The sequence below is a fragment of the Haliotis asinina genome, chromosome 5 (genome assembly GCF_037392515.1).
Source record: "Haliotis asinina isolate JCU_RB_2024 chromosome 5, JCU_Hal_asi_v2, whole genome shotgun sequence".
In the NCBI taxonomy this organism is placed as follows: Eukaryota; Metazoa; Mollusca; class Gastropoda; order Lepetellida; family Haliotidae; genus Haliotis; species Haliotis asinina.
Window position 1 is genome coordinate 40,167,367 of NC_090284.1, and position 26,972 is coordinate 40,194,338.

The 26,972-nt window shown below is 38.2% G+C and overlaps 2 protein-coding genes across 3 annotated transcripts in view; one reads left to right on the forward strand and one right to left on the reverse strand.

The window, feature by feature from the left end:
• LOC137284436 (GPI inositol-deacylase-like) overlaps positions 1-26,972 on the reverse strand; it is a 388,474-nt gene that overhangs the window by 250,705 nt on the left and 110,797 nt on the right. The window contains exons 21-27 of one of the 2 annotated variants that reach the window (XM_067816233.1): positions 25,011-25,101; positions 24,125-24,218; positions 21,527-21,727; positions 20,451-20,580; positions 19,737-19,882; positions 19,009-19,110; positions 18,170-18,360 (exon numbers count right to left, since the gene is read on the reverse strand). In XM_067816233.1, the coding sequence (XP_067672334.1) occupies positions 18,177-18,360; positions 19,009-19,110; positions 19,737-19,882; positions 20,451-20,580; positions 21,527-21,727; positions 24,125-24,218; positions 25,011-25,101 (948 nt within the window). In that variant the 3' untranslated portion in view covers positions 18,170-18,176. Of the gene's footprint in view, positions 1-17,147; positions 18,361-19,008; positions 19,111-19,736; positions 19,883-20,450; positions 20,581-21,526; positions 21,728-24,124; positions 24,219-25,010; positions 25,102-26,972 lie in introns of those variants that run through there. The other variant, XM_067816232.1, reaches the window with a different exon arrangement.
• Positions 103-12,034, forward strand: LOC137283568 (jmjC domain-containing protein 8-like). Its single transcript, XM_067815138.1, has 9 exons — positions 103-277; positions 1,809-1,904; positions 3,043-3,091; positions 3,282-3,378; positions 6,501-6,569; positions 7,231-7,350; positions 7,621-7,688; positions 8,622-8,756; positions 9,111-12,034. Exons 1-9 carry the CDS (start codon positions 204-206, stop codon positions 9,195-9,197), a joined length of 795 nt encoding a protein of 264 aa, XP_067671239.1. The 5' UTR covers positions 103-203; the 3' UTR covers positions 9,198-12,034.

The following is a 26,972-nucleotide window of genomic DNA, read 5'->3' on the forward strand; positions in this document are numbered from 1 at the left end:
ATAATAATTACAGTATTGTTACAGCTATGTGTTATTATCCTTTGATAACAGGTTGGTCTAATGCCACTCCTTTCATTTGTAAAACAATGTTTGTATGTCGTTATCTATTTACATCGACCTCTTTTCCGACACAGCGGAAATACACGTGTAGCGCTAGCAGACAGCGTCTTGACCGGCAGAGCTGCTGGATTTGATGTTCAGACATGCGAATCTTGCTCCTAGTTCATTTGTGGACAGTTGCTTTATGTTTAGAAGAAGCCGAAGATGATGGTGGATGGTGAGTCGTGCATGCTTTAAAATCTATTATGCAATAACCGCAAATGTACGGAGGCACGTTCGGTTTTCGCGCACCCAAAAACAAGCGTCATCTGTTTATTTGTTTTGCTTTCATGTTCGATTAGTAATTGGGAAATACAGAGACTGCGGGATCCACTTGATCAGTTCCGTTTTCTAGGGTTCACATATTTGTATTTCAAGATTTATAAATATGCTCAACATACGTCCATGTAGTGATATCCCAAAGCGAGCTAAAATTTCGACATTCTGATGATTCAAGATTGAGACGATCGCATTGCTAGCGCTACATTGGGGAAGTGCGTGCACGATCGGAGTGCACAAACAGTTTCATCCGAATCATCGGTAGGGCGAATGCCCAGTTTCTGTCGTGAGACGTTTCATTGATAATTGAAATCAGGAAGTTAAGCTATAGTAAAAGCAAATACTCATCAATATTATTTACAGATTGTTAATACCACTTCAGGTGCAAAATCAACTGCTTGTAACAAACTATGCCGAGTGATATTCAGCAAGATCAGTTGTCTGCTATTGACAGGTTATGTATTAAACATGAAGCCACGTGATCAAAACACTCTCTCGCAGTGTGGAGGGAAAGTATGGCTCATCATAGAAAACACATACAAAATAGTGGCTACGATTTTGCCGATATGATGTCATCAATGCTATTATTGTTGGAAACAGTGGATATTTTTGTGTGAAATAGATGACTATAGGCGTTATCACTCAAGGTTAGTAAATCAAAACTTTATGTGATATTAAAATTTATAATTATGTTTTTGTCAAAAAACCCTAACACGGGGATACATATACGTTGCAATGTCATTGGCAAATTGTTGAATTAGACTGTCTGTCACTGCTGCTTGCATCTCATTAGCTGCCACATGTCTAAACTAACATAAAGGTGGAGAACATCGCTGCATGGTCGGGGGCTGTGATGGATCTCAGTCAAGATATGACCCTACATGGCAGATCATGACTGTAGGACCCATCTCGGTGCTCAGCTATGGGCTGCTGTGATTTCCTGTGTGCTTACAATGTGCAAAGTTCATTTCAGGTCCCTCCTTACATTATGTGGATGTAAAATTTTTAGGGGCCTCAGAGAGCACTCTCCTGATCTTATCATACTGACCTAAAGGTCACATGCAACATAAAATACAACTGTGCAGATTCTGATACTTTTCGGTGTGCCTTTACCAAATTAAATAATCAAAAATGCCAATTCAGCCTATAAAGTGGGAAAAAAAGACATAAAAAAACCCCATGAAATCAGAGTTCAAATGATTTACTAATTTTCCCCCAGCAGTGGGGGAAAAGTGTTTTCAACAGTTATGCTGCGCTGCACTCATAACGTATGTGCAGTGAATGGTTTCATGGAGCTTGAAACAGTATGACTACCCAGAGTATGAGGTCATGAGCAGTGGTCTAATCTTGGTTGTGTACACAAAGCCTTATATATATATACACAGATGACCATCCTGTAAAATTATCTGAACTCTATTTCTGTTTGCCAGGACAACCGAGAAGCACCTCCTGTTGGCCCACCCTGGCCCATGTAGTATCGAGGTCCGAGAGGCAGACTCACTGTCACAGAAGGAGTTTCTAGAGAAGTGGGTCTTGTGTTCAACTGTTGGTCACCCTTAGCATGTATCTCGTATGGTTTGTTGTTAAATGTGACTCTGAGCAATATTCCACCTATATGACGTCGGTCTGTAAATAATTGAGCCAATCCAGACAATGCATTGACTGACGTCATGACATACGGTACATTTACGCAATTGTGAAATGATGACATGTCAACAAACTCTATGAGTGTGAGCCTGACCACCCTATATGTTCCTTTTGATAAAGGTAAAACTGTCATAGGGTCTCAAGAGAACATCATTTCATGGTTTCATTACATTAGCAGTATAACATAGACAGTGTGAAAATATTTTGTGTTCTTGAAATTTGTTTGTAATTTAACTCTGCGCTCAACCACATTGAACTTGTGCCTCTAAATAATCAAGTTTGGACCAGATAATACAGGTACTGACATTTTTCTCAATGATCTATGTTATTACTGCTTGACACGCATTAGATGAGCCTGCGCAGTAAACGCGTTTGTGACAAGTAGGCTGGGCAAGGAATATAGACGAAAACACTCTACAGCTACAGGTACATGAGGTAGGTCGGGAACTAAGCATGTGCAATACACGCTAACGGTGGCGTGAAATCAATACTGCTACTGTTTATCACGTGTATCGTAGAGAGATTTCGTTAAGCAAGACACGATTCGCACGAGGAAATTGAACATTTTAATATTTAGACGACAACCTGTTTCCCTCGTTTCAAATGGAATGTTCTTGAGGGTGTTCCCATATATGCAAACTGGGGTCATTTGTCAGGTTGTGGCTCATCTTATACTTGTCAAGCAGTAGATTATGGTGATACACAATCAGCAAGGTCACCAAGCTTCACCACCTAATCAATTCAGTTATCTCATAGTCTCATTGGTTTGTACAAATTTATAGCAGAATCCACCATGGTCATCAAAATCAAATATTTATCCTACCATCTATAATTTCCCCAAATTACATACTGTCACTCTTTGGTCTGGCAAATATTGACATTGATTACTACATATGACAGTTAATTTTTAAATGACAGTTAATTTTTAAATTTTGTGTGATCTATTCCATCATTTCCAGACTTAAATTATATGATATTGATTGCATGATGATGATGAATTTGTAACTCTTATTTTAGATATGCTTTCACTCAGCCGGTTGTGATTCGACATGCAACTGATAATAGAGTAAGTACTGTGTAGCATGAGGCAGTAAGTTTTGCACCATTGTCATCTGCAAATTGTATCAGTGGTAGTTAAAAAGCAACATGTAAGAGCTGGACATTAGATGTTTTCAGATTTCTGTGTGTTACAAAGCATTTTGATGTCCTTCTTGTTCAAAACAATTTCAGAAATGAAAATTGATTTGACATTTCAGAAGTTTCAAGATGCCTGCAGAAAAGATTTCATGTTATCCGAACATGGAACAAAGAAGATACGTCTCAGTTCAGCAAACACATACTCCTACAATAAAGGTAAACACAAATATATTTGCAGTGTCTGTATTAGTATTTTCTTCATTGTCTGTCTATTTCAGTTTTGACCAAGTCCAGTAAAGCTGAGAATGAAGACCTCTGGTAAAGGTCCAGGTTAGAATTGAACTTCAGTAACCCATGCTTGTTGTAAAAGGTGACTAACACTTCACAGGATTGTCTGGTCAGTCCCACTGACTTGGTTGACACACGTATGCCATTGACATAGATGGGAAGCAGTTTACTGTGGGAAGCTGTACGAGGCGATGGCAACTGACATCCATCGTGATGTTGGTTACATTGTGACGTAATGCAAAAAAGTTCGATTATGAGGGGGCAGACTGGAATGGCGCAGTGACATCAACACATTGTGACGTAATGCAAAAAGTGCACATTATCATCTGATAAAGAATTGTCGGCGCCTTTGATCTTCCACCGAAGCATATTAGAATTACAGCTAGTGCCACTGTATAGCATGAATGTTGCTGTGTGGCGTGAAGCAGCAAACAAACAAACAAACAAAACAAGAATCAAAAGTCACCCAAACAATGTCAAATGTGCTAAAATTACGGCAGTCAGAATTTCAAATATGGTCACCCTGGAAGTCAAATGCTCATTACAAAACCAGTTTTAACCTTTACCATGTTTACATTTCACTTTTGTCTGAATAGAAAGTCCATGTTTGCCTACTGTTCCGATCCTGTTTAGACCTTGAACTTGGATTGCTCTCTATATTAAGTAAAGAAAGTGTAATTCAGTAAACAGTTACATTTTAATTGGACCACTATTTCCATGCTGAAGATTAAGAGACAATAATGTCCTTTCCAGTAATGTTCATATTTATGGTCATTCAGTTACATATTTTTTAAACAGCTGGAAAGTGTTCTGTGTTTGAGTATTTGAATTGAGTGTATAGTCTGGCAGACATGTTTCAGGACCGTGTTTGGTAACTTTAAAACTATAAGTGCTCTCTGTTTCCAATTTGGTATGAGGCTTTGTAATTCTTCTACCATTGAGGATTTTAACTGTCATGATTTATCACTCGATAATAAGAATGTTGTCTATAAGAGCTGTCATTATTTTAAGTCACAACAACACCTCACATGTCAAAGATGTTGAACTACTTACCGGAATAGCGACCCGGTCATGCAAATAGGCAGGTCACATGTCAAATCCTTACATTATGCTTGGCAGATCATGTCACGTGACTTCAAGCATGTGCATTTCACGAAGTGCACACACATCTACCCATTGAGAAATGTCCACATCCAATTTGTCAGCTGATGCAGAAGACATTATTAGAAAAATCTATAATTATTTCAAATGAGAAAGTGAAAGAGGCTGTCCATTTGTAGCTCCTGAGAAGTATTGCAAATGGACATGCTTTGGATCTCTCAAAGGGCATGTTGAATGGAATTATCCGACTGGCGGTTGAAACAAATCCTTGCTCAAGACCACCAGCTTGATGTCTTTTGTTATACTATTTGCAAATTGTTGCTGAAATTTGGTTACAAATATAAAAGTGTTAAGGGGATAAAACTTGCCATGTGTGAACGGCATGACATCATAAAATCAAGAATACATTACTTGAGAACAATTAGAAAAAAACGCACTGATGGTTACTAACTGTTGTATCCATACGAGACATGGGTAAATGCCTCCCATGCAGTATCTTACCAATGGCAGTATCCTGACAGACAGGAGCCGAAGCAGAAGCTACCAGCTGGTAGAGGACACAGACTTATAATTCTGCATGCTGGGTCACACAAAGGATTTCTGCCTGGGTGTGATTTGGTATGAACACGGCTGTCTTTACACAGTATGTAGAAGAACAACTGATCACAGAAAAGTCCTTGGTAGTCATGGACAATGCTCTATACCACAGTTGCCGTGAGTCTGACAATCGGTGTCCAATATCCAGTCGTCGTAAAGCAGAGATCATTGAATGGCTTGACAGAAACAACATCATAAGACCTGACAAAGCAGCAAAACCAGTGTTGTATGAGCTTGTGATACAGCACAAACCATCACCTTCCTATGCCATCGACAATATGTTGAAGAACGTTGGTCACAAGGTTCTACAACAACTGCCATACCATTGTGATTTGAATCCAATTGAACTGATACGGGGGTATATCAAGGTGAAGGTATCATGCTACAACACAACATTCAAGTTATCTGACGTTGCAAAAATTGTTCACACTGCAATAGGGGAGATTGATATCAGTCCATGGGAAGCCTGTGTCAAACATGTATTGGCAGTTGAAAATGAGTACTGGAAACTAGATGGTATTAGAGAATTAGAGAAGAGACCATCCCTACAATCTTAATACATCTTGGAGATGAATCAGATACTGACCTGTCCGAAGAAGAGATGCTTTGTGATTGTAAAATCTTGAAAAATTCTAGGAAAACAGTGATCAACTTCCAAAATACAAATCAAAGACCCACTTCAGTAATGTGTACATGCATAGTTTCACAGAAATATGAACTGTGAATAATGCCTAGAAAATAAACCTGTCCCCTAACTACTTGCAAGCTCAAGTATTTTCATGGAAACTAAACAATCAAAATTCTCTGTTATTTACATGTGCATGAAAAGACATCACAATAGCAATTTGACAACATCATATTAATTATGTTACATATTTCATTTTGAGATGACCCCTTCTGCCCTACACCGGTATTGACACCGTTAACTAATGCAAAGTGCACATGCTTTAAGTCATGTGACATGATCTGCTATGCATAATATAAGAATGTGACCTGCCGATTTGCATGACCGGGTCGCTGTTCCAGTAAGTATCTCAACACCCTTGACATGTGAGGTGTTGTTGTGACTTAAAGTAATGACAGCTCTTATAGACTTATAACTTTCTTATTATCGAGTGATAAATTATGACAATTAAAATCCACAGTGGTAGAAGAATTATAAAGCCTCATACCAAATTGGAAATGGATAGCACTTATAGTTTTGAAGTAAAGTTAACAAACACTGTCCTGAAACATTTTCTGCCAGACTATATATCTTGTTTGAAGCCATGAGTATGCAAATGGTTTTGCCGTTCTTGCACAGCTCCAGTCTTGAAATGATTTATCCTGTATTTTGTTGTGCCACATTTCAGTGGATGTGAGTCTGCACAAGTATGTCTATGAGATCATGAAACCACAGACACTTGACATGCTTGGGAATGGTGAGTTGCTGACATCATGGTTTAAGCCTGCCTTATCAGGTTTACATCTACCTCCTTTATATTTGTCAGCGTTGTGTGATAAATTCATGTACACATGAGTACGCCGAGTTATGGATGTCTATGTTTGGATGCACATTTTTCTTCAGAAAATATAATAGAAATACAGAGATTCTATTTCAAGTTTTATGGGCAAAAGAAAGCGTGAAGTTTTGGACTTCAGTGTTCATTTCCAAATTCTTCAGGGACAACGTGTTAATTATTGAGAGAGACAGAAATGAATTTCAGGTCCTCAAGGTGATATTCTTAGTACTAGCATCTATATTCAACCACTGATGAAGATTTGAGTTAGAGTTGGTCATCATATCCCAATTGCTAGATTGAAGGTCATAATCTTAATCACTAGATTGTCTGGGCCTGACCAGAGCTTAAATTTACGAAGCATTCTCAGTGCTATGAAAGTCGTAAGTACCTTATAGTAATATTAACTCACAACTATCTTAGCGCTAAGAAAGCTTAAAAAATCTAGGCCCTGATTATTACAGACTGGCATCATATAGCTTGTATATTGCTGAATGCAACACACAAACACTAAACAAACAAACAAACAAACAATCAAACAGACTATATCCAGCTCTATTGATAACACATGAACTACCCACAGAAACGTTCTACTGGTTCGGAGACAACAACCACACAGAGTGGGAGCCTCTGTTCAGCTTGTACAAGCCTCCTCCCTACAGGCTGCCAAAGATGTCTGCTGTCTATAGCTTCGGTTTGGCAGGTAACACTCACACTAACATTTTACACTTATTTGCCAATGGGTACTAATGGTCACAGTGGCTATTTTGGGGACAGGTGACCATCGTCAAAGGTTCTAGACTTCTACATGCAGCGTTATGTTTCTCAGGTATGCAAAGACCCTTTGTAATGGGTTGTTATTGATTATTATAGAGATTATCCTTCCATGCAGTAAGTTGGCACTCTATGATATAACAGAAATGCAGGTCAATGTGAGTCACTTCAAATCAGCTCAGTGTGTTCTGTAATTCAGGTGCCGGCACTGGGGTGCCCTTCCATTTCCATGGACCTGGATTTGGTGAAGTTGTGTTCGGACGAAAGGTGAGGATTTCATTAACTATGTTTCTCAACATAGAAACATAGAAACCTCAATTAACCCCTCAAGTGATATTTGATCACACAAAAAATGGGAATAGTAAATTGTAATGTACTGTAATTGATTTTATTCTTCAGTTTATTCAATTTCTGTTATTATTGTATCGAAACAATGATGCTACATTTTGATGTAAGAAGCAATGCTGTTTTAGGTAACCATCTTCTTTTTGCTAAAAATAATAAGTCACAGAACAGGCTAGGGGTACGTTGACGCAATATGTTCTAGGTGCAGAATATATCTGGTTTACAGTAATCTGTTTCAGTAGGTGGCAAAGATGTATTTGTAAATTGAAAAGTTATGTCTGTAGGTTGCAATAACTGATCTGTAGATTGTAAAGTTGGATTCATAGATGGCAAAGATGGATCTGTTGGTAGCAAAGATGAATCTGTTGATAGCAAAGATGAATCTTTAAGGTTGATCTGCAGTTGCAAAGATGGATCTTTGAAATAAATCATTTATGATTGGAAGGCCCCAACTCTCATTATTGCACAAATGTTGGATATCTTATCCTGTAAGGTATATAATTCTGTAAAAACTGATCTCATAGGTAAACCAAAGACCTAACATGACCATGAAAATCAGTACCAAAATGGTAGATGTTTGAGAGTGTTTTAGGAGTCTTTTTGTGAAATGATTGTGTGATGAGGATGCACACGGTTTTTATCAGTATAGTATAGTATAGTATAGTATAGTATAGTATAGTATAGTATAGTATAGTATAGTATAGTATGCTTTTGAATGTTTTGTCCTAATGTAGAAACACTTAAAAGCAAATATGAAATTTTAGATTCTCGTAATACCGATATGATGATAAGAATTATACTGTAATTATTCCTATCCGTCATTAAGTTAATCCACAAATGACCAAATGTTTCCAGAGGTGGTTTATGTACCCCCCAGATGAGACCCCAGACTTTCACCCCAACCGGACCACCCTCCACTGGCTGATTGAGGACTACCCACTGCTGGACCATATGAACAAACCTCTGGAATGTACCATTTCTAAAGGGGAGGTCAGCATCATGGTTATAACATTCCTTGTTCAGCAGTGAATAATTGATTCAAAGCCTGTACAGCCACAGATTCTCACAACATAATATCTATCTCAGCAATTACTTTTTGCTTTTATTCATGCATGTTGATATGGTAACTGTTGAAAACTGCATGTGAATACTCTTCCTAATAATATTTTTGCCTTTTTCATTTTCATATTTTCAAACCATGACTTTTGTCATGGTGAGAATCCTTGACATGATAAAATGGAAATGCAATTAACAGGGTCATAAGTTATGTTGCTCATGGCCCAGGTCAAGACCTGTAGGCAGACTCTGTTGTCATGGTTACATACTATACCTTTTATATTGCAGCTGATATACTTCCCTGACCGTTGGTGGCACGGAACCCTCAACATCGACACCAGTGTTTTCATATCCACCTTCCTTGCACCATCATAGATGGGAGGCCTAGTCAGCCATTGCAGCATAAGTCTCAAGGAAAAGTATTTTATACAATTGCAAAGACAGATTTGTTATAGATTTACAAGGTTTGTCACAGTAAAACGTTATTTATGAAGATTTACACCATGAATATACAAACACCTGTCATAATATATATATTTTCATTTGTTTCATATTTGAATATTGACATCTAACATAACTGCATAATCATGAATGGGAACAAGTCTGTGGACATATGTGAAATGAAGTTATTAGCATCATTTATGATTATCAAAATGTTTAGAATTATGTGTTGCAAGTATATTCCATATTTCTTATTCTGGTTCTTATTTCATTCTTCATCATATTCCTTATACTATTATTATGATACAACAAACTCATAAGGGTGATAGTCTCTTTGTCATGTACCATCATTTTTGATAAAATTATCGTGTAAGAAGTGTTTAAGATATTATGTCAATGTATGTGAATGACTGTGGAAACCACAAAGGAATTATATCGTGCCAAATAAGTTGAAGCCATATTTATCCATGGAAACATCGACACGCTGCGAAGCACCTGTCTGTCAAAGTGAAGGTTTGGCAATAGTTTGTTGAGCAAGAAAACACTGTCTAAATGCATTGACCTTATGGAAAGTAGTCCAACTAAAAAGTAGGTTCTCATTTGCAGGATTTTATTGAATAGCAATAGTTTGTTAAATCATATTGATGTGTTGCTTGGACAACACTATCTAGTACATGATCATTTAGATTCCTCATTTGTAAATGTTGTTTTATGCCATACTCTGCAACATTCCAGCCTTTACCATGCTACCTGGCAAACCTGTGGTCAATAGAATGAGCATGCTGTATATTGTTGGGAGATGGTAATCAGGGATTTAGGAGCTGATGGTCAGCTCAGGTCCTCAGGAAGTTTCTAAATTGGGTCAATTACTCCCCGGTTCATGTAAATATTCATGGATTTGTAGAAGCAATTTGGATTTCACAGTTAACTAGACAGTAATAAGATCATGCTCAATGCTGAGTATAAGAGTAGAAGAACTTGAGAAAATTCCCTGATTTAAATTCTTTCCGATTGTATTAGCAAAGATATTAAATTTGGAATTCTAGATGAATCTCTTTATTATACAATCAACCACAGTCATGCATTCTGACCAACTAGTGGTTTTGGTAGTCTGTCTGGAAACAATGGGACCATTTTTAGGATTTTATATTCCTGTTATTTTTATCGTTAGTTCAAGAATTTACGTGTAAATATTTCCTATCAGAGAAGGACAGTATTGACGCTTGTTGTTTAGTAAAAAATGACTCAAAACAACCAGCATGGTATCTGAATGATAACCCTGTAGGTTGAATGAATAGCTAACAAATTTTCTGAATTATAGCCCATCATACTATCTGAGTGATTGCTGTAAGACTGAGTGAATGATAACACAGGACTGGATGATAACCCATCATGTTCTCTTAGCTGATAACCCATGACTCTTGATAACCCACCATACCACTGAATCATAATCTGTAGACTGATTAACTAGCTCTCTGATTTGCTGAATGATAACCCACAGACCATAGTCTGTTTGTAGTGAAAATGTACCAATGAATTTCACTTTAAGCAAAAAATAGATAAAATAAAGTGAAATTAAGATTGCCAATCCTCATGATGTTATCTTGCCAATTGAACATTTAAATCTCAGAATGTTATTTATCTTGGGATTAAAGTTGTTTAACAAATTATCATAGTTTCAAATCACTATTATTGGTTTATAGACTGAATGAAAAGCTAAGAGATGTTCTCAATGATAACCCACAAGACCCTGAAAGATAACCCATAAGACTGAATGATAACCCTGTAGACTACTCTGTTTCTTTTTGCTGGTTACTGTGCCTTGTGTTACAATGTACAAGTGACCTATTTTGATGTGTATGCATCATTTGTTGACTTTTTGTCTGATGTTATTGCAACATATAAATGTATACTATCATTTTGGGAAGTTGATATTAAATAATTGTTTTCAGAACATTCTAACTGAAATATATAAAATATGTGTAAAATACAAATATGAACATATCATTGTATTTCTTCTCTGCATGTGAAGATCTATATGGAAAATGTTGAAGTTTGTATAAGAACAATGGGTATTTTAATGTGCTGTTATTTACCCAGCACTATGTGGGTACCTGGTAGGTTGTATCTGCTATGTCTCATGTGGAGAGACTGCACTGGCATTGAATGCTAATGTGCAGAACCATGGAACAGCTGAGCTGCTGTACGTTATAATGTAAGACACTTGCAAGCCTAAAAGCAAAGTGTGATCTGCAAGCAAAGTATGATCTAAAAGCATCCTACATCTCCTGTGACAAGATACCTTTCTATATGTTGTCAGTTTTGGCAGATATGTGTTTGATGCAGTATGTTTTAGATTACGCTTTCTTAGTAAAGTGGAAATTTTAGAACTTATTAGTACTTAAGTTATTGGGTTGAGCCATCACTGGACTTGAACCAACTCTCTCTGGGTAATGTATCTCCCTGATGATAACCAGTTTCCAACAATGTCGAATCCTTACTGCCTGAGTGGGTATGGTCTTTGACTTCTGGTAGAAGCTTGATGTGTCGCTTTGAGAGCAAAGGTTTGATTCCTATTGAATTCCCTGAAAAAAATCACTAGAATTTGTACTTAACTGAGAAAGTATAGTCTGAAAAATCTATTACCATGAAATACCAATGACAATACATAAAAATAGGTGCCACCCATGTGAACCCTGAGTTTGTATAATTGAATGGAAGTATGAATGATATATTATGATGGAAAATAAACTTTCATGTGCAATTATGAATAATGGTAATTGTAATTTGTGTTTTTCCTCATTCATATTTGCAGCTCAATTGAGTTGGGTGTTACACTGCTACAAGCAGTTTTTAAGCAGTATCATGGAGGGTGATTCCTGAAATGGACTTCACACGTACCCATGCATGGGTATGGAGCCACAAACCAAGTACATTGGCAGACCCAAATTTCCAGATTCCCAGATACATGCTGAATTCCTTCAAAGTTTCAACACCATAGACTAATGGACTGTTGCATCATTTCCTTCATCTACATTTGATTGAGATCGATGCTCGTGCTGTTCATCACTGGGTCATCTGGTTCAGACTTGATTATTCACAGACAGCCAATTTATGCCTGGAATATTGCTGGCTGTGGTATAAAACTAAACTCCCTAGTTACAATTGTTTGGATCACAAACACTTATGGGTTTGTAATCTGCATTTTAATATTCATAAATGTGTTACCATTGGTTTAGACAATGTGCCAATCATGTCAAACTATTATTGCAGGAAAACCTTGTGTATTGAAGGATGTGATGTGTATGGATTTGTGCCATTGACTATTGTCCAGCTATAATAAATAAATGTAAACAGTCAAGTTGGAATCAGACAATACAGTGATGAACATAATGAGCACTATCCAGAACCATCAGGGTACAAATAATCACTACAGCTGATGATCTAGGTCAAGACACTGGTGTGACTAAAGTTCCATCAGGATACAAATAATCAATCAAATCACCACAACTAATGATCTAGGTTCAGACACCTGTATGACTACAGTTCACCCAGTCAACCATGATAACATTATATTTGGTTTGACTTGTTTGTTTGTCTGTCTGTTATGAATACACGATACCATTTAGAAAGTGGTCAAATATAACATGTTATACCACAAAAATGGTGCCAGAATCTGTGGGTGTAGGTTCAAATCTGACAATATTTGTGAATGCTATGGTGGCTGAGTGGGTTAGATAGCTGACTTAGTGTGCTGGTGATTAGGTGTCTGACTGAGAATGTGGGTTTGAATCCTGGAAACGACTAAATCCATCCAGAGACCATATAATGGTAAATGGTCTCTGACTCAACCAGACTAGTAGAATCTGTACATTAGGGATAAAGTGTGATCCAAAACATAAAATGTGTCATGCTTGATGTTTAATAACACACTCAGCAATTTTCCAGCTATATGAAGGCAGTTTGTAAATAAATAAGGATGGGCCATCAAGCCAGTGATTGAAATCATCATCAATCTACACAGCTGATATACAATGACATGTCCACCAAGTCAGCAAGTCTGATCACCCGATGCAGTGCTTTAGCGAGGCTTTTTGTGAGTGGTGCCAAGTGGCACCTTAATTGCTAAAATGTGTACCAATGCAGGTGAAACATTATAGCAATTAAAACATGTGCCACTGCACATTTAGTAGCATGAATGGTGCAATGGAGTTGCCTGGATGAAGCACTGCTGATGCCGTTAGTCACCTGAAGGTCATCGGTCTGAAATGTCTTCACACAGATTTTACAGATCACTACAGGCAGTTTCTCTGCAACATTTGACTTTCTTTATTACCTTTCTGCTTCTTCTTTTCAGTTTTCCACTTTTCAGACTGTCCTGTAGGGTATTGACAGAAGAACTTGTGCAAATAAAGACAAAAGGAGAACAGACATGGAATGGTTTTAATTGTAAATGTGTCATCCTAAAAGACAAAATATATAAGCAACTTACTGTCAGTATTGCAAGGTATCTGACGGATAGTGGATCTCAAGAATATAAGTTGGACCATCCAACTTTTGATAGCACTAGCAGTATGTTTGGACAGATAGCTGATAATTCATCTCCAAGACATTTTCATCTTGAACATAATCAGTTGTAGGACAAGCACAAGCTGTGACACCATCCAACACTCATTCAAATATGCTCATTGTTTGGGTACATCACCACAAAGTATCAAAGAGCTAGATGAGCAGGACATAAAAGCTAGTTCAATGCAAATTTGAACAGTATTCTAGCTTTGTGTATGAAACACTTGATATAATTCTGGTCAAAGACCTGATGAAAATTACCAGCTACAAGCATAGGTATAGTGCTGGCAAACTCAGAATTATAATTGGGGCAAATCTAGGATTTAAACATGAGAACAGAGGATTCTGAAATTCTTGTCTCTGGTACATTATAAGCAGTCTGTGTGAATTATACAGGAATACTGATTCAATGATTTCTGGGATGATTTAGGACAGCTGTTCTTAATGGACAATGAACAAGCAGGTCATCACAAACGCTTATTTGACTTTCAGTGTTGTGAGCTAAAAATCACACATTTCCTGAACATGCAACACTGCATTGGTGATGAAAATATTCCTGTTAATTAACATCGTAATTGATTACAAATGTCAGAAATGTTACGTAGTGTCATGTATTTTACCAGACTAAAGGCAGCACAACATTTAAAGCTTCTAATGCATTGACCTTATCAACAGGAAAAGATTAAAAAAAAATTTCAGTACATTCGGTCTTCCATGAGAGATGCCTAAGGTGAGACCAAATGTGTTTTGTTGTTGTGCAGGACTGAAGTTCTAGTCTTAAGCTTCATAGAAATTAAAAACCAAATCTTTTGGGTAAAATGTGGGTAAAATAACATGTATATTACAGGACCATTACTTATAAATAACCTCTTCAGCTGTTGGTTTGATGTCATCCTGTATCCTGTGATGTACATTGCAAAGAAAGTGTCAAAGGGCTTAGAGCAGAATTTTGATTCAAGTGATTTGGAAAAAGACTATGCTTGGAAAAGACTATGCTTTGATTTTGTATCTTTACAAAAGCACTGGTGAATATTAACAAATAAATGAAATAAATAACTTCTGCTATATGCTACAATACCCAGAGCTAGCATTGCAAGAGGCAAATTAATAATTAAGAACGGGATGTCTCTAAAACAGGCTTCAAAATGATTGTGTGTCCTGTTTATGACAATAAGCAATCCAAGTGGAGAGAAGCAAAGGGGTAGCAGGGTGACTTAGGAATGCCAGCAGTCATTAGTAGAGAGCGGTGGAGCAAGCCATCACTAGACAAATAAACGAAGTAAGGGCATTGACAGCTGACAAATTGCAAATTTGCAAGAATCAGTCAAAAAATTAAAACTAACATCCGCTTTCAGGAACTGGGGTACCTGGAGAAGGGTCACTCTCTGAATTTCTGAGAAGAAAACCCAACATCATATTGCCTTCTCCTGTTGCCCTGTCAACAGTACCAGCTGGAATGCTCAATAAAATAGTTGCTGATAACTGTTTCAATGCCTTAAACAAGACCATAGAAAAACTAAGTTTGCAGGATAAAGCACAGAATGCTTGGAACATGGATGAATCTAGCGTACCTCTCACACATAAGCCATTAAAGTGCAGTCTGAAAGCATACAGGTTTATAACACAAGTGCTGGGGTAGAGGGGGTTGAGTAACTTAAAGACCTGGATGGAAGACATGCTGGGGGTTCAGTGGTTACCAACCACCTTGTTCGCCACTGTGGCCCAGGAAGACTACAACTCCCCATCCTGGACAGTCACAGCAGCAACAAGACAGTGAAACACATGATAAACCAAAACCAGAATGCAGAGGTGTTTTTTTTAACGGCTGAGCTGATCGGTCGTTCTAAGCTTTATTTTGATACCCAGTTGAGCCTCTTGGTCCAGTGGCATCCAAAGGTGTATGGTATTTGCCACTCCGACTCTAATAATCAAATAAAATGAGTCAGCTCCATATGAAGAGGGGTTATGACTTGAGGACTGCGTCCCAAAAATTGGAAAAAGGAGAAATGGTGTATATTTGGACATGAACGGTGGGAAAATGCAAGAAGTTATCTCCATCCGGAATGGGAATCATTACTAAAAAGAATTTCTAACACCTTGTATGCAGTTCAAGCCAGGAAGATAACATCAGTTCATCATCATGGCTGCCTCAAGCCCTGTCCAGAATGCATGTTCCGAAATTGGATCTAAAAGTTTATAATGGCTAAAGGTGTTGCATAAAGGCTAAAAGTGTTGCAAATGCTAAGAGGATCTACCTTTGGACTGACTTTTCAAGGATAACAGATAATCATTGTATTTGCAACAAACCGGATGATGGATTATTCATTACTGGCTGTGATCAGTTTGATCCATGGTTTAAAGGAGCATGTGTTGGAATCACCAAGTAAACAGCCAAAACTCAAAATGAATACATCCTCACAGTCAAACAGGAAAGGGCTCAGTGTCTTGAAGATAAAATTACTCTTGTTGAGGAAAAGTGATGATAAGAAGTGGGCCATCTCTAGAATGTCATGGCCTGCAACACCAGGATCCAGCATGACTGAACCTGGCTGGGGATGCATCATATGAGTCCCCGGAGTCCAAGTCAATCCATCTAGCCCGGAAAGTGGTTCAAGGCATGATGCAAGATCACAGGCACCCAACAGTGCTTGTGTAAAGAATACATATCAAGTGTCTCAACACAGGTAAAGAAGTCCCGACACCACCATGACCCTCTAGTAAGCTATCTTTCAAACTAAAAGAGAGAAAATGTTAACAATCCCATATTTAAAAGAGGAAGAAGGACACTCCTAGGAGACTCATCATGGTGACATGAGGTGACCTTATACCTTAACTGATCAAGGTGAGGACAATCTTTTCAAATGTTCTTCTTCAGCCTCATGACAGGAGAAAAGGTCTCCCCTAGACAGAAAGATCATCTCACGTCTAGGAGGCATGGGTGTGCAAAACTTAGCACCCAACAAGGAGTCCCCAAATCATCTTTGGAACATCCCACTCAGAAGGTCATGACTGGTAACAGTCTGAGCATCAGCAATAAGCATAGCCCAAGATCATGATTTTGATTCCAGAGTCACATCTTCAAGGATTGGAATTGAGCTAACTCGGTCATGTGGAGTGCGCACAAGGACACTACAGCATCATGTCTACATCTCTAAGAAATTGCTTTTTCATATTGCTTGTGAGACTCAATATCAGTATCTGAGGAACCAACTATCCACAAAATGCTGGCTACAGAAGTCTTTGCTTGACAGATGACAGATACTGGGAACAAGAGCTTCTGAATCCATTAGACTTACAAAGTAAGGTACACAAAGCAGAATATGCAAAAGCATTTAATACCATGAACAGATCTGTTGTACAGATAGAAGAGTATCTAAAAATAAGTATCAGTAATGGAATGTTATGTTTGTTGCAGAGGAAAGCCCATTTTGTCACAGTCAATGCTAGCACTTAAGTCACTAAACTGTGACTACTTTGGACAAAATATCAACATATTTCCTGGCTTTTAGTTTCATGTCACTTTGGAGAAAAAGGAAACTAATATGGCAGGATTGTCAAAATGGGTGATCAAAGGGTTTTTGACACACCAAAGGGAGGCAACTCAAATCATCAGATGACAGGTTCTCCCATAACAAAATATGAAAATAATGATGTTTCATCTTCTTGAATAGCCTTTTCTTGATTCGCACTTGACTTAAGGATAAGTCATTTTGTCTTCTTGATAATATGCTAAAATCTAGAACTCGTTTAAGTGCAGCTTTGAGCAGCTTATAAGAATGCACAAACTGACAACATTTTAAGTAAATCATAAAAGCATAACAAACATCCATTTGAATAAGTCACATATACCATTCAAAATAAAAAAAATGTATGGGATATTCCATCTTGCAAGCATACCACTAGCCAATGAGAAAAAAGCATTATATATCCATACAGAGGAAATACTTCCACAGGGGGCAGTGGGGTAGCATTATGATTAAAGTGTTCGTTCATCACGCCAAAGACCCGGGTTCCACTCGCCACATGGGTACAATGTCTGAAGCCCATTTCTGGTGTTGCCCGCCATGATATTGCTGGAGTATTGCTAAAAGTGGCATAAAACTAAACTCACTCTCTTCATCATCTGTTTCCTCCTTGACTTTAATCATTTGCATTTTATCTGTCTTGTAAATCCAATATCCCCTACTTTTTTAATGGTATACAATAGCACTGATTTGATGACGTAAAATCTGAATTACAAACATTCTTTGATCAACAGTCATTCAAGTCATCCTAAACACACCTAAACTGGTTAAAGTACACATAGTTATAGATATGATGGCCGTATCTAGGGCAACATGCAGACTATTCATCCTTCGTCTTCGGTGGAAACATGGCAGCACCTGCCACAGCCTGTAGTTTGGGAATAGCAATGAGGCAGAGCAAAGCAGCGATGACGTATGACAGTCGGTAGATGGAGTCCATGGCATACAGCAGCGACGCAAACACCATCATGTACAACAGCCACGACACCATAGTACAGCTGGATCTGGAACCATGCACAATAATCCTTAGTGGTCATGTCACAAAATTAAAACAAAAGAAATTCCACTGAAAATACCTGATCAACTTCAGTCTCACTTTACTTACACTCATGTGCAGAAGTGTCATGTGCAAGTTCTTCATGTCATGAACAGAGTTTGTGGAGAGTGAGTTTGGTTTTATGGCAATGTTGCAATATTTCAGCAATATCACAGTGTGGGTCACTAGAAATGGCTTTACACATTGTACCTATGTGGGGAATCAAACCCAAGTCTTTGGTATGATGAGTGGACGCTTTAGCTACTAGGCTAGCCTGCAACCCGCAGAGTTTGTAAATAAGAAATGTAAATGGTCTCTGTTGAAAGCTACTTGGAATGATATTCCAGTTGCAAAATTGTCAGTGTTGGGGATACCTGAATTGGTGCATATAACTGATACCTCTAATAAAACCACAAGCAAAATACAGAGCTGCATTTCCTTTGCTGTTCAGTATATTACGATCAGCAATGGACCAATTCTGTTTTGAATCCCTTCAAGGCACACCTTTTGGACAGGGGCAGGATGAGGATGGAACGGTAAGGCTAAACCCCTTTTGTTTAAGAATATGAAATTTGAATGGATTTCCGACAGCAAAAACATCTATGAGGATACTCACTTGTTAAATTCTACTTTATCATTGATGAAATACAGTAAAGATACTGCACTGGTGATGACTCCAACTATCCTGCTGGGGTCAGTTGGCAGCGCCATGTTATACCTGAAAACAATATAATAATCAGTAGTAGAATAGCATGGATGGTTTTTAACAAGCTGAATATCAAATATTGTTCCCTTGTCAGCAGCTCTTAGAAAGGTGGAAGATCAAGCGGTATAATAAGCCAGGGTTGGTCTGTTGTTTAGCACCAGCACTCAGCAATATTCCTGCAAAAAGGTGGTGGTCTGTAAATTATCGAGTCCAGACAAACCAGTGATCAACATTGTGAGCATTGGTCTACTCAGTTGGGGCACAATGTGTCAACCATGTCAGCAGGTCTGACCACCCATCCCAACAGTTGCCTCTTATGACAAGCATGACTTGCTGAAGGTCAATTATAACCTGGATCTTCACAGGTCACGGAGTTTAGACTGATCCACTGACCTGAGTAAGAATGTCACAATTTGAGCATTTGGGATGTAGATCTGATGCATTTTCAATACAAACACTGATCTTATTTGTGAAGAAATATGAATAACTTATAAAATTAAAAATATAAAATTAAAATATAAAGATCTGAAAGCAAGCATATATCCACCTGACTACTTAAAAACAAAAAAACATAGCGAGAGCGGAAAACTATCCAACACTTAATATTGTACCAAACACAGTTGTTGTATGTATCTCACCTGAAATTCTTGGCCCACACAACTAGAGATGGTGAGTTTAGAACTAGCAGCCACAGATATATCATAAGCAGTATAAAGAAGAAGTTGAACTTGGATTCCTCCTCCCTCACCCTGGTGGAGGCCCACCTGTTGTACAGCCACAGGACCTGGTGGCAAACATAGAGCATTTTACCCTGCAGTACTCATTTCTGATTGGTTCCTAAATGGAAAACTTTGCCTCATCTACCCTGTTGGGAGATGATACAACAATTGCCACATAGCAAGTGACTTCAAGAAAGTAGCTTGTCCTGACTAATTTTCAACTTGCCCTGATTTTATGACAAAGTGTTTGATGTTAATGTTTACTGGACTATTTATTGAAGAGTGATAAATTTCAAAGAACGATAACTCTAAATCATTATTATCGTGACATGTAATAGCTACATTATGAGCAGATATGAAATGAAATCCAAGTTTATTTGCAGTTTGACAGCATAAGTGGAAATTATCTAGTAGTCAACGGACAAGTAAGATACCATTATTTGATTGCCCGAAATGAAAATTGACTGTCCCGGGCACCAGGTGATGGAACTTTTGAACCCCTTTTATATCATTTCTAAAGAGGAATAAGGCCTGTTCTGTCATAGATTTATGAAAGAAAATGAAAATATACAAATGTTTTGCGTACAGGTACACATGTTGACATGGGTTGTCTGAATAGTACAAGGTACTGACCTTGGCCACCATGAGGAAGTAGCAGAGAAGAATGGAAACTGATCCACACACTGTCATGGCCGACACCAGGGCCAGGACACACACACACACCTCCACGTACACACTGAGATTCAGGATAAATTCAGGGACCCTGCAAAACAGTATTTATTTGTTACCACATGCATGTAATTGGTTGAAAAGTCCATGAAATTAGACCTTAAGTGAGTACTAGTGCTGCTTTTAAAAGAAATCAGTCATATGAGTTTGTCAGCTTAATGTCAGTTGAAAGCCTGTAGTGATGCACGTCTTAGATACATAACACTTTGAAACAAAGGAACAGAGGGACTTTGTACCAAGTTTGATGCAGTGGAAGAACTTTAAACCAGCTTTCATTGGGACCGGCAAAAAATGCTGGTATAAGAGGGTTTGCCGGTTTTGAGAACTTTTTCTTTTCAACCTATGAATGATCTTCCGTGAAATTCTGAAGCACATTGAATAGCTTTCTCTTTCAAAGTAGGTCCAGAAATGGGCCTGTTTTTACTGCAGGGAGTCAAAAACCAATCATGCATCAGTGTGTTGCGTTTGTCGAATTGTCTAGACTGGTCTAGTTAGCTTAACAAACTGTGATATTACAATTAATTTATAACACAAATGACATATGTCAGTCACACATTTGCCTTATCCTTATCCATACTCCTTTTATCATGTGACACTTAATGCAAATCCACTGTGTTGTTAATACACATTCAGACAATCAGCCAATCAACAGAGCATAGATACTGAATGCTGGGCTAGAGAGCGTTAGTTACTGTACAAAAAGTCAATTGTGTGGTCTTTGTTGTGTCAAAATAAGATATAGACTGAAACGAGATTAGAGAGCATGTAATTGATAATAAATTAACTGGTTTCTGCTGGGGCCAGATTGGACGGCTGCCATTTTTGAGAGTTTCCACTATACTCAGGAAACCTGAATCTTGAACCTGCAATCCTAGGTTAATGGACAGATGCATCTCTGTTCAGTGTATTCATGTGAATTAATTTACTGTGCCAACCATGTCCCCAAAGGTTAGATGACCACGTGCTTGACCTCTCCTTACCATCTGAAGACTAGCCCCAGGACCCTGCTGACAACAGCGATGACACTCTGCGTGAACCGCATGTGGATCAGCGAAATGAGGAATGCTGAGAAAAACAGAAGGAATGACAGTGCCTGGAACCACAGGTCACGTGACTCCAGAGCTTCTTTATCATCTTTTGGGAGGCCAAGGCTTGCCAGCAGTTTCTCTACACTCTTGTAGCTGAAAGTAAGGATATGGGAAATAAAGATTGTACATGCCATTCAGCTGTGTGTTGTTTTACAACGAAATATTCCAGACTATGAAGTCTTGAACGGGCAAACCAGTGGTTGACAGCATGAGCATCATCACAGGTAAACTAATCAACCTCATTAGGCCTAATCTGCTACCTAGGACAAGGCTAAAGTTTCCCCCCTGTTGAAATAGGATGTTTTGTTCTGTCGTCTATGAAAAGTGGGGAGATCCTAACCTAGCCTGGCCACTTCTTCACCACCCTTGTTTTTATATCAAAAGAGGGAGTTTCTGGCCTAGCTACTAGCCACTTCTTCACCACCCTTGTTTTTATATCAAAAGAGGGAGTTTCTGGCCTAGCTACTAGCCACTTCTTCACCACCCTTGTCTTTATATCAAAAGAGGGAGTTTCTGGCCTAGCTACTAGCCACTTCTTCACCACCCTTGTTTTTATATCAAAAGAGGGAGTTTCTGGCCTAGCTACTAGCCACTTCTTCACCACCCTTGTTTTTATATCAAAAGAGGGAGTTTCTGGCCTAGCTACTAGCCACTTCTTCACCACCCTTGTTTTTATATCAAAAGAGGGAGTTTCTGGCCTAGCTACTAGCCACTTCTTCACCACCCTTGTCTTTATATCAAAAGGGGGAGATTCTGGCCTAGCTACTAGCCATTTCTTCACCACCCTTGTCTTTATATCAAAAGGGGGAGATTCTGGCTTAGGAGTTTCTGGTCAAGCGAGGCTACTTCTTTCCCATTCATATTTTTATATCAAAAGCGAGTTTCTGGCCCAGACAGAATCTCATCCTTTCGATGTAAAAACAAGGGTGGGAAATAAGTAGCCTTTAAAGATGATTCAAGGGTGGGGAAATTTTGGCCTAGGACCTAGTTCATTTTCATTATTGCCTGAATACAACAAAATATTTATGCAATAAAAAACAAAATCAGTTCCTAGCCCTTTGGCTTCTGATCTGAAATAATATACTTTAGCATTTGAAAAATATCATTTTACTTGATTTACATGATTTCAAACAAAATAAGTGTAATGAACACTGTCTTAAATGTTTCTGAATTAATATCATCTCCCCAGATATTGCTTTAGATGTCAGCAAAAAGCACAAGGAGACAGGTGGATGAACAGCTACAATGAATCTCAAATCAAAAGTGATCACAAGATGCCTTACAATCTAAGGGAAGCAACTCCTTATGGCTTGATAGCAGGACAAGGAGTGAGTGGAGAGAGTTTTATTTTACGTCACTTTTGACAATATTCCAGCAATATCACAGTGGGGCATGCCAGAAATGGGCTTCACGCTTAGCACCCATGTGGGAATCGAACCTAGGCCTTTCACGCTTTAATACTAGGCTATCCAACTGCCCCCAACAGGACAAGGATTTATTTATTTATGAAACTTTCAACTAATCAATAAAAGAATATTCATCAATGCAAGAAGATGGTTTTAAAGCCAAGGTTGAAATGAAAACAATTTAAAGGTATTGAGGACAAAAACAGCCTTAAACCAATTGTAAGTCATCCCGTCATTGTGATTCTACAAAACAGTTAATGAAGGTATATGCAAACAAAATTATGCAAACTATTTAACTTTTTTTACATGATACAATTGTGCTTCCCTTTGGGGAAACTGGAGGAAGAATTGGTCATTAACAGCATGTGCATAACAAAAGGATTTGTGTAGTCTACCTTATCAAATGGGGATGTAACACATAAGATATCACAAATTACTTATCACATTAAATGGATCACGTGATTAGACTTATGGAACTGATTGAGTGAGCATCGCTGATTGTTTGGGTGGATGCTTACAATATCTATCACTGGGTTATTTGTATCACAAGTATATAGTCACAAACACTCTGGAGGGAGGTATCACACCGGTGAAGACTTCGAAGCTTTTCTGGGCACATACTACCAGAAATTACTTTGGGTTTCAGGGAAAGGGTTTTTTGAGATTCTTGGGCTACAGTTTTACTAGCAAGTAGTTTAGGGGTCAAATCTACCAATCCAGTCTTTGGACATCTGATTCTCACAGCAAGGACTATGAAGAGCAAGTCCATCAGTAGGGGCTGCAGGGAACAAATCTACTAGAGAGGTATTTGGGGAACTGGTCTACCAGCAAGGTTTTTGGACAACCGATTCTTCCAGCAAGCAGCCTTGAGGATCAAGTCTTCCAAAAAGGTCCTTGGACGGAGAACAAGGTCTTCCAGCAAGGCTTTTCTACCAACAAGGTCTTAGGGAGAACATGTCCACAAACAAGGCCTTTGGGGAACATGTCTACGAACAAGAAAGCATGGGAAACCAATTCTAGAAGCAGACTTTGGTGTTGGTAAAAAGAAGATAAATGGCTTTGATTAAGTAAGTTATTCATTTACCTGGCTACATATCGGAAGGCGACCACAAAGGGCAGCACAATGAACGGTTTGCTGTACAGAAACACAGCCTCAGCTCCTGGGCAGCATATGTCACCTGTGGACGTAAACAGACACTGTGTCACTACTCTGTAGCAGTATGTCAGCAAGACTACTTCACAATGTCAGCCAATAGTGTCAACTGACAAACTGTCATGCAGTTTGAACAATTATGATATCCATTTAGATATGCAATAACATCAATATGAAGCTGAACTGGTGAGAACATAGGTTAATTATCCAACCTTCTGAGATATTTCATTAGATTTCATATATGGTCCAAAAGTCAATTAATTCTTGGATTTGCAAGACTGACAAAATACAAATGATGAAGCCAGGGAGGAAACAGAAGATGAAGAGAAATTAAGGGAAAATGTGACAATCTATTCATTCCTTTGGAAATATTTCGCCTGTATGGATATAGGAGCACAGGCACTGGCTAGAAGCATGCTCACAAAATGGGACATGTCCTGCTTTTTTAATGATTTATATAAAGTCCAAAAGACAATTCATTCTCTTTTATCAACAATTTACACATTGCTGTAAAGGTTGGTATCCACTTTGATCACAAAAACAGGTATTAGGATTGTCAACATCAAATTGGAAAACAGCACTCTGTTTCATGATTTCATAAACATGTTCCATATATGACCTGGAACAAATGAAAAAAGCAAATGAGAAAGTTTGCCAGTCTTGAATGAATCTGGGTCATAATGGAACCAGTTTCTGATAATCACTATATATTAAAATATAGACATACATAGATAGGTTTTTGTATAGAAATTCAAGTTGGACTTTCTGTTAAAAAAACTGCCATGAAGTGTCTGTAAGTGTGTGGTCTCCGGCTCACCTAATGCAAGTTTAAGGAAGTGACCTCGCAGCGCCAGGAGCAGCAAACACACAAAGAAGCATGGATACAGAACTCCATAAAACCTCACAAACTGAAAAATAAACAACAACTTGTGTTATCCAATTGCATTCAAAACAAAAATGTGAAGATTCAGCGTAGAATTGATCTCCAGTAACCCATACTTACTCAATAAGTTGACACACGTCATCATATCTCAGTTGCATAGATTGATAACTTCTTTGAGGGGCATTTAGAAGTTGAAGTAGTAAGAAAGGATGACAATATATTGTCATTGCTATGAGAGGATGTTTCGGTGTAGGTTTTAACATCATTATCAATCAAGTGATGAACAGTATGAGGAAGGGGAGCACATATACAAGTTAGAGGATATGTTTGTACAGTTTGATTGGGATAGGAAGCCAGACACAATAACAACACATGGACTTTGATAAGAGTAACGAAACCTGCAAAATACACAAAGGGGTAGTGAAGCCTCTGGTATACATAAGCGGGGTATGGTGAATAAAGAGGATGATAGTATGCAGGAGGTATATAATAACTCTGGTCAGGGTTGATTGATGGCTGGAGTCTTTTGACTCTTTTGACAAGAATAGTTTCCATATATTGTCATCCTTACTACTCCATCTCCTAAATGCCTCTCAGAGAAGTTTGTGGTTCTTGCTCCTTTCCTCCATAGACTGATGCCCATGCTGATAAACACTTGATTAACTGGTCCAAACTCAATTATTTACTGACTGCTGCACATAGCTGGAATATAGCTGAGTGCAGTGTTAAAAAACAGACCAATCAATCATTTAACAAGTCAAAAGGCATGCTTATTAATTTTATGATTACAAAATGAAGAACTAATGGCTTCAATATCATCAAGGTCAATATTATTGTTCAGAACACTTCTCTGCAGTTTAGGCCTATGGATGCAAAGCTCATATGGCAACAAAGAACTCCCTGGTTACGGCTGGCACTCTACTGAAAGCAAAATTAAGACAGCTCCTTCCAACACAGACTTTGTTCAAGACAACAATTACCCAGCATTTGTGAATGTCAAATCCCCAGCTTCTAAATAACAGTTTGGGTTGTATACTTCTAAGGAAGAGGAAATTGTCACCTGGGAGCACACTGATCCATTAGTCAGTGTAATACAATGTAATGAGCGAGCATTAGGCGTTTTCATTGATTGATTGTTGTTTAACACCGCTAGCAGCAAAATTTCTGCAATACGACAGCAGTCTGTAAATAATCAAATCTAGATCAGATAAACCAGTGATAAACAGCGTGAGCATCATACTATGCAATTAGGATACAATGATGTGTCAATCTAGTCAGTGTCTGACCAACAGATCCCATTAGTCGCTTCTCAAGACAAGCATGGGTTACTGAAGACCAATTGTAACCTGAATCTTCATGGGTCAAAGCAATGGGGGATGGATACAGTGCAATATGATCGCAGTATTATCATCAATGATAAGAATTCTACCTCTAACAGATGATTGACTCATGTCCTAGTGCTTGTTTCTGATCCACACATCTAAAATACCATGGATATGTGTGACGATTCCTCCTAGTCATGTACCTAAGTCATCTATCCATAGGAGTTAAATATGAATTTGTATGAGTATTATATTTACCATAAAATACTGAAAGGCAAAAGATATATCGTAACATTGGATTATTGGTTTCTTGTTTACCTTAAACTTGACTTCAGGTGTATATTTGAAAAGGAAATAGGTTCTAATACTCCATTGATACTTGCTACCATGTTTCTTTTGAGTTTCAGTCCAGTAATAGCAACTGTGATTATCCAATCCCCAGAGTAAAATCAAAAACAGATATGATGCATTGGGGACCTAATCCCCTGGAAAGCAATGAAATGACTCATAAAAACATCAAATAAAGCTTAATGCTCTGATCATCTAAATACAGAAACAGTAATATTTCAAGCCC

Coding starts and splice junctions, on each gene's coding strand:
- LOC137283568 (XM_067815138.1), top strand. CDS start 204: ATGCGAATCTTGCTCCTAGTTCATTTGTGGACAGTTGCTTTATGTTTA. Junction 1,905..3,042: donor CAGAAGGAGTTTCTAGAGAA/GTGGGTCTTGTG, acceptor CTCTTATTTTAG/ATATGCTTTCACTCAGCCGG. Junction 6,570..7,230: donor ACTTGACATGCTTGGGAATG/GTGAGTTGCTGA, acceptor AACTACCCACAG/AAACGTTCTACTGGTTCGGA.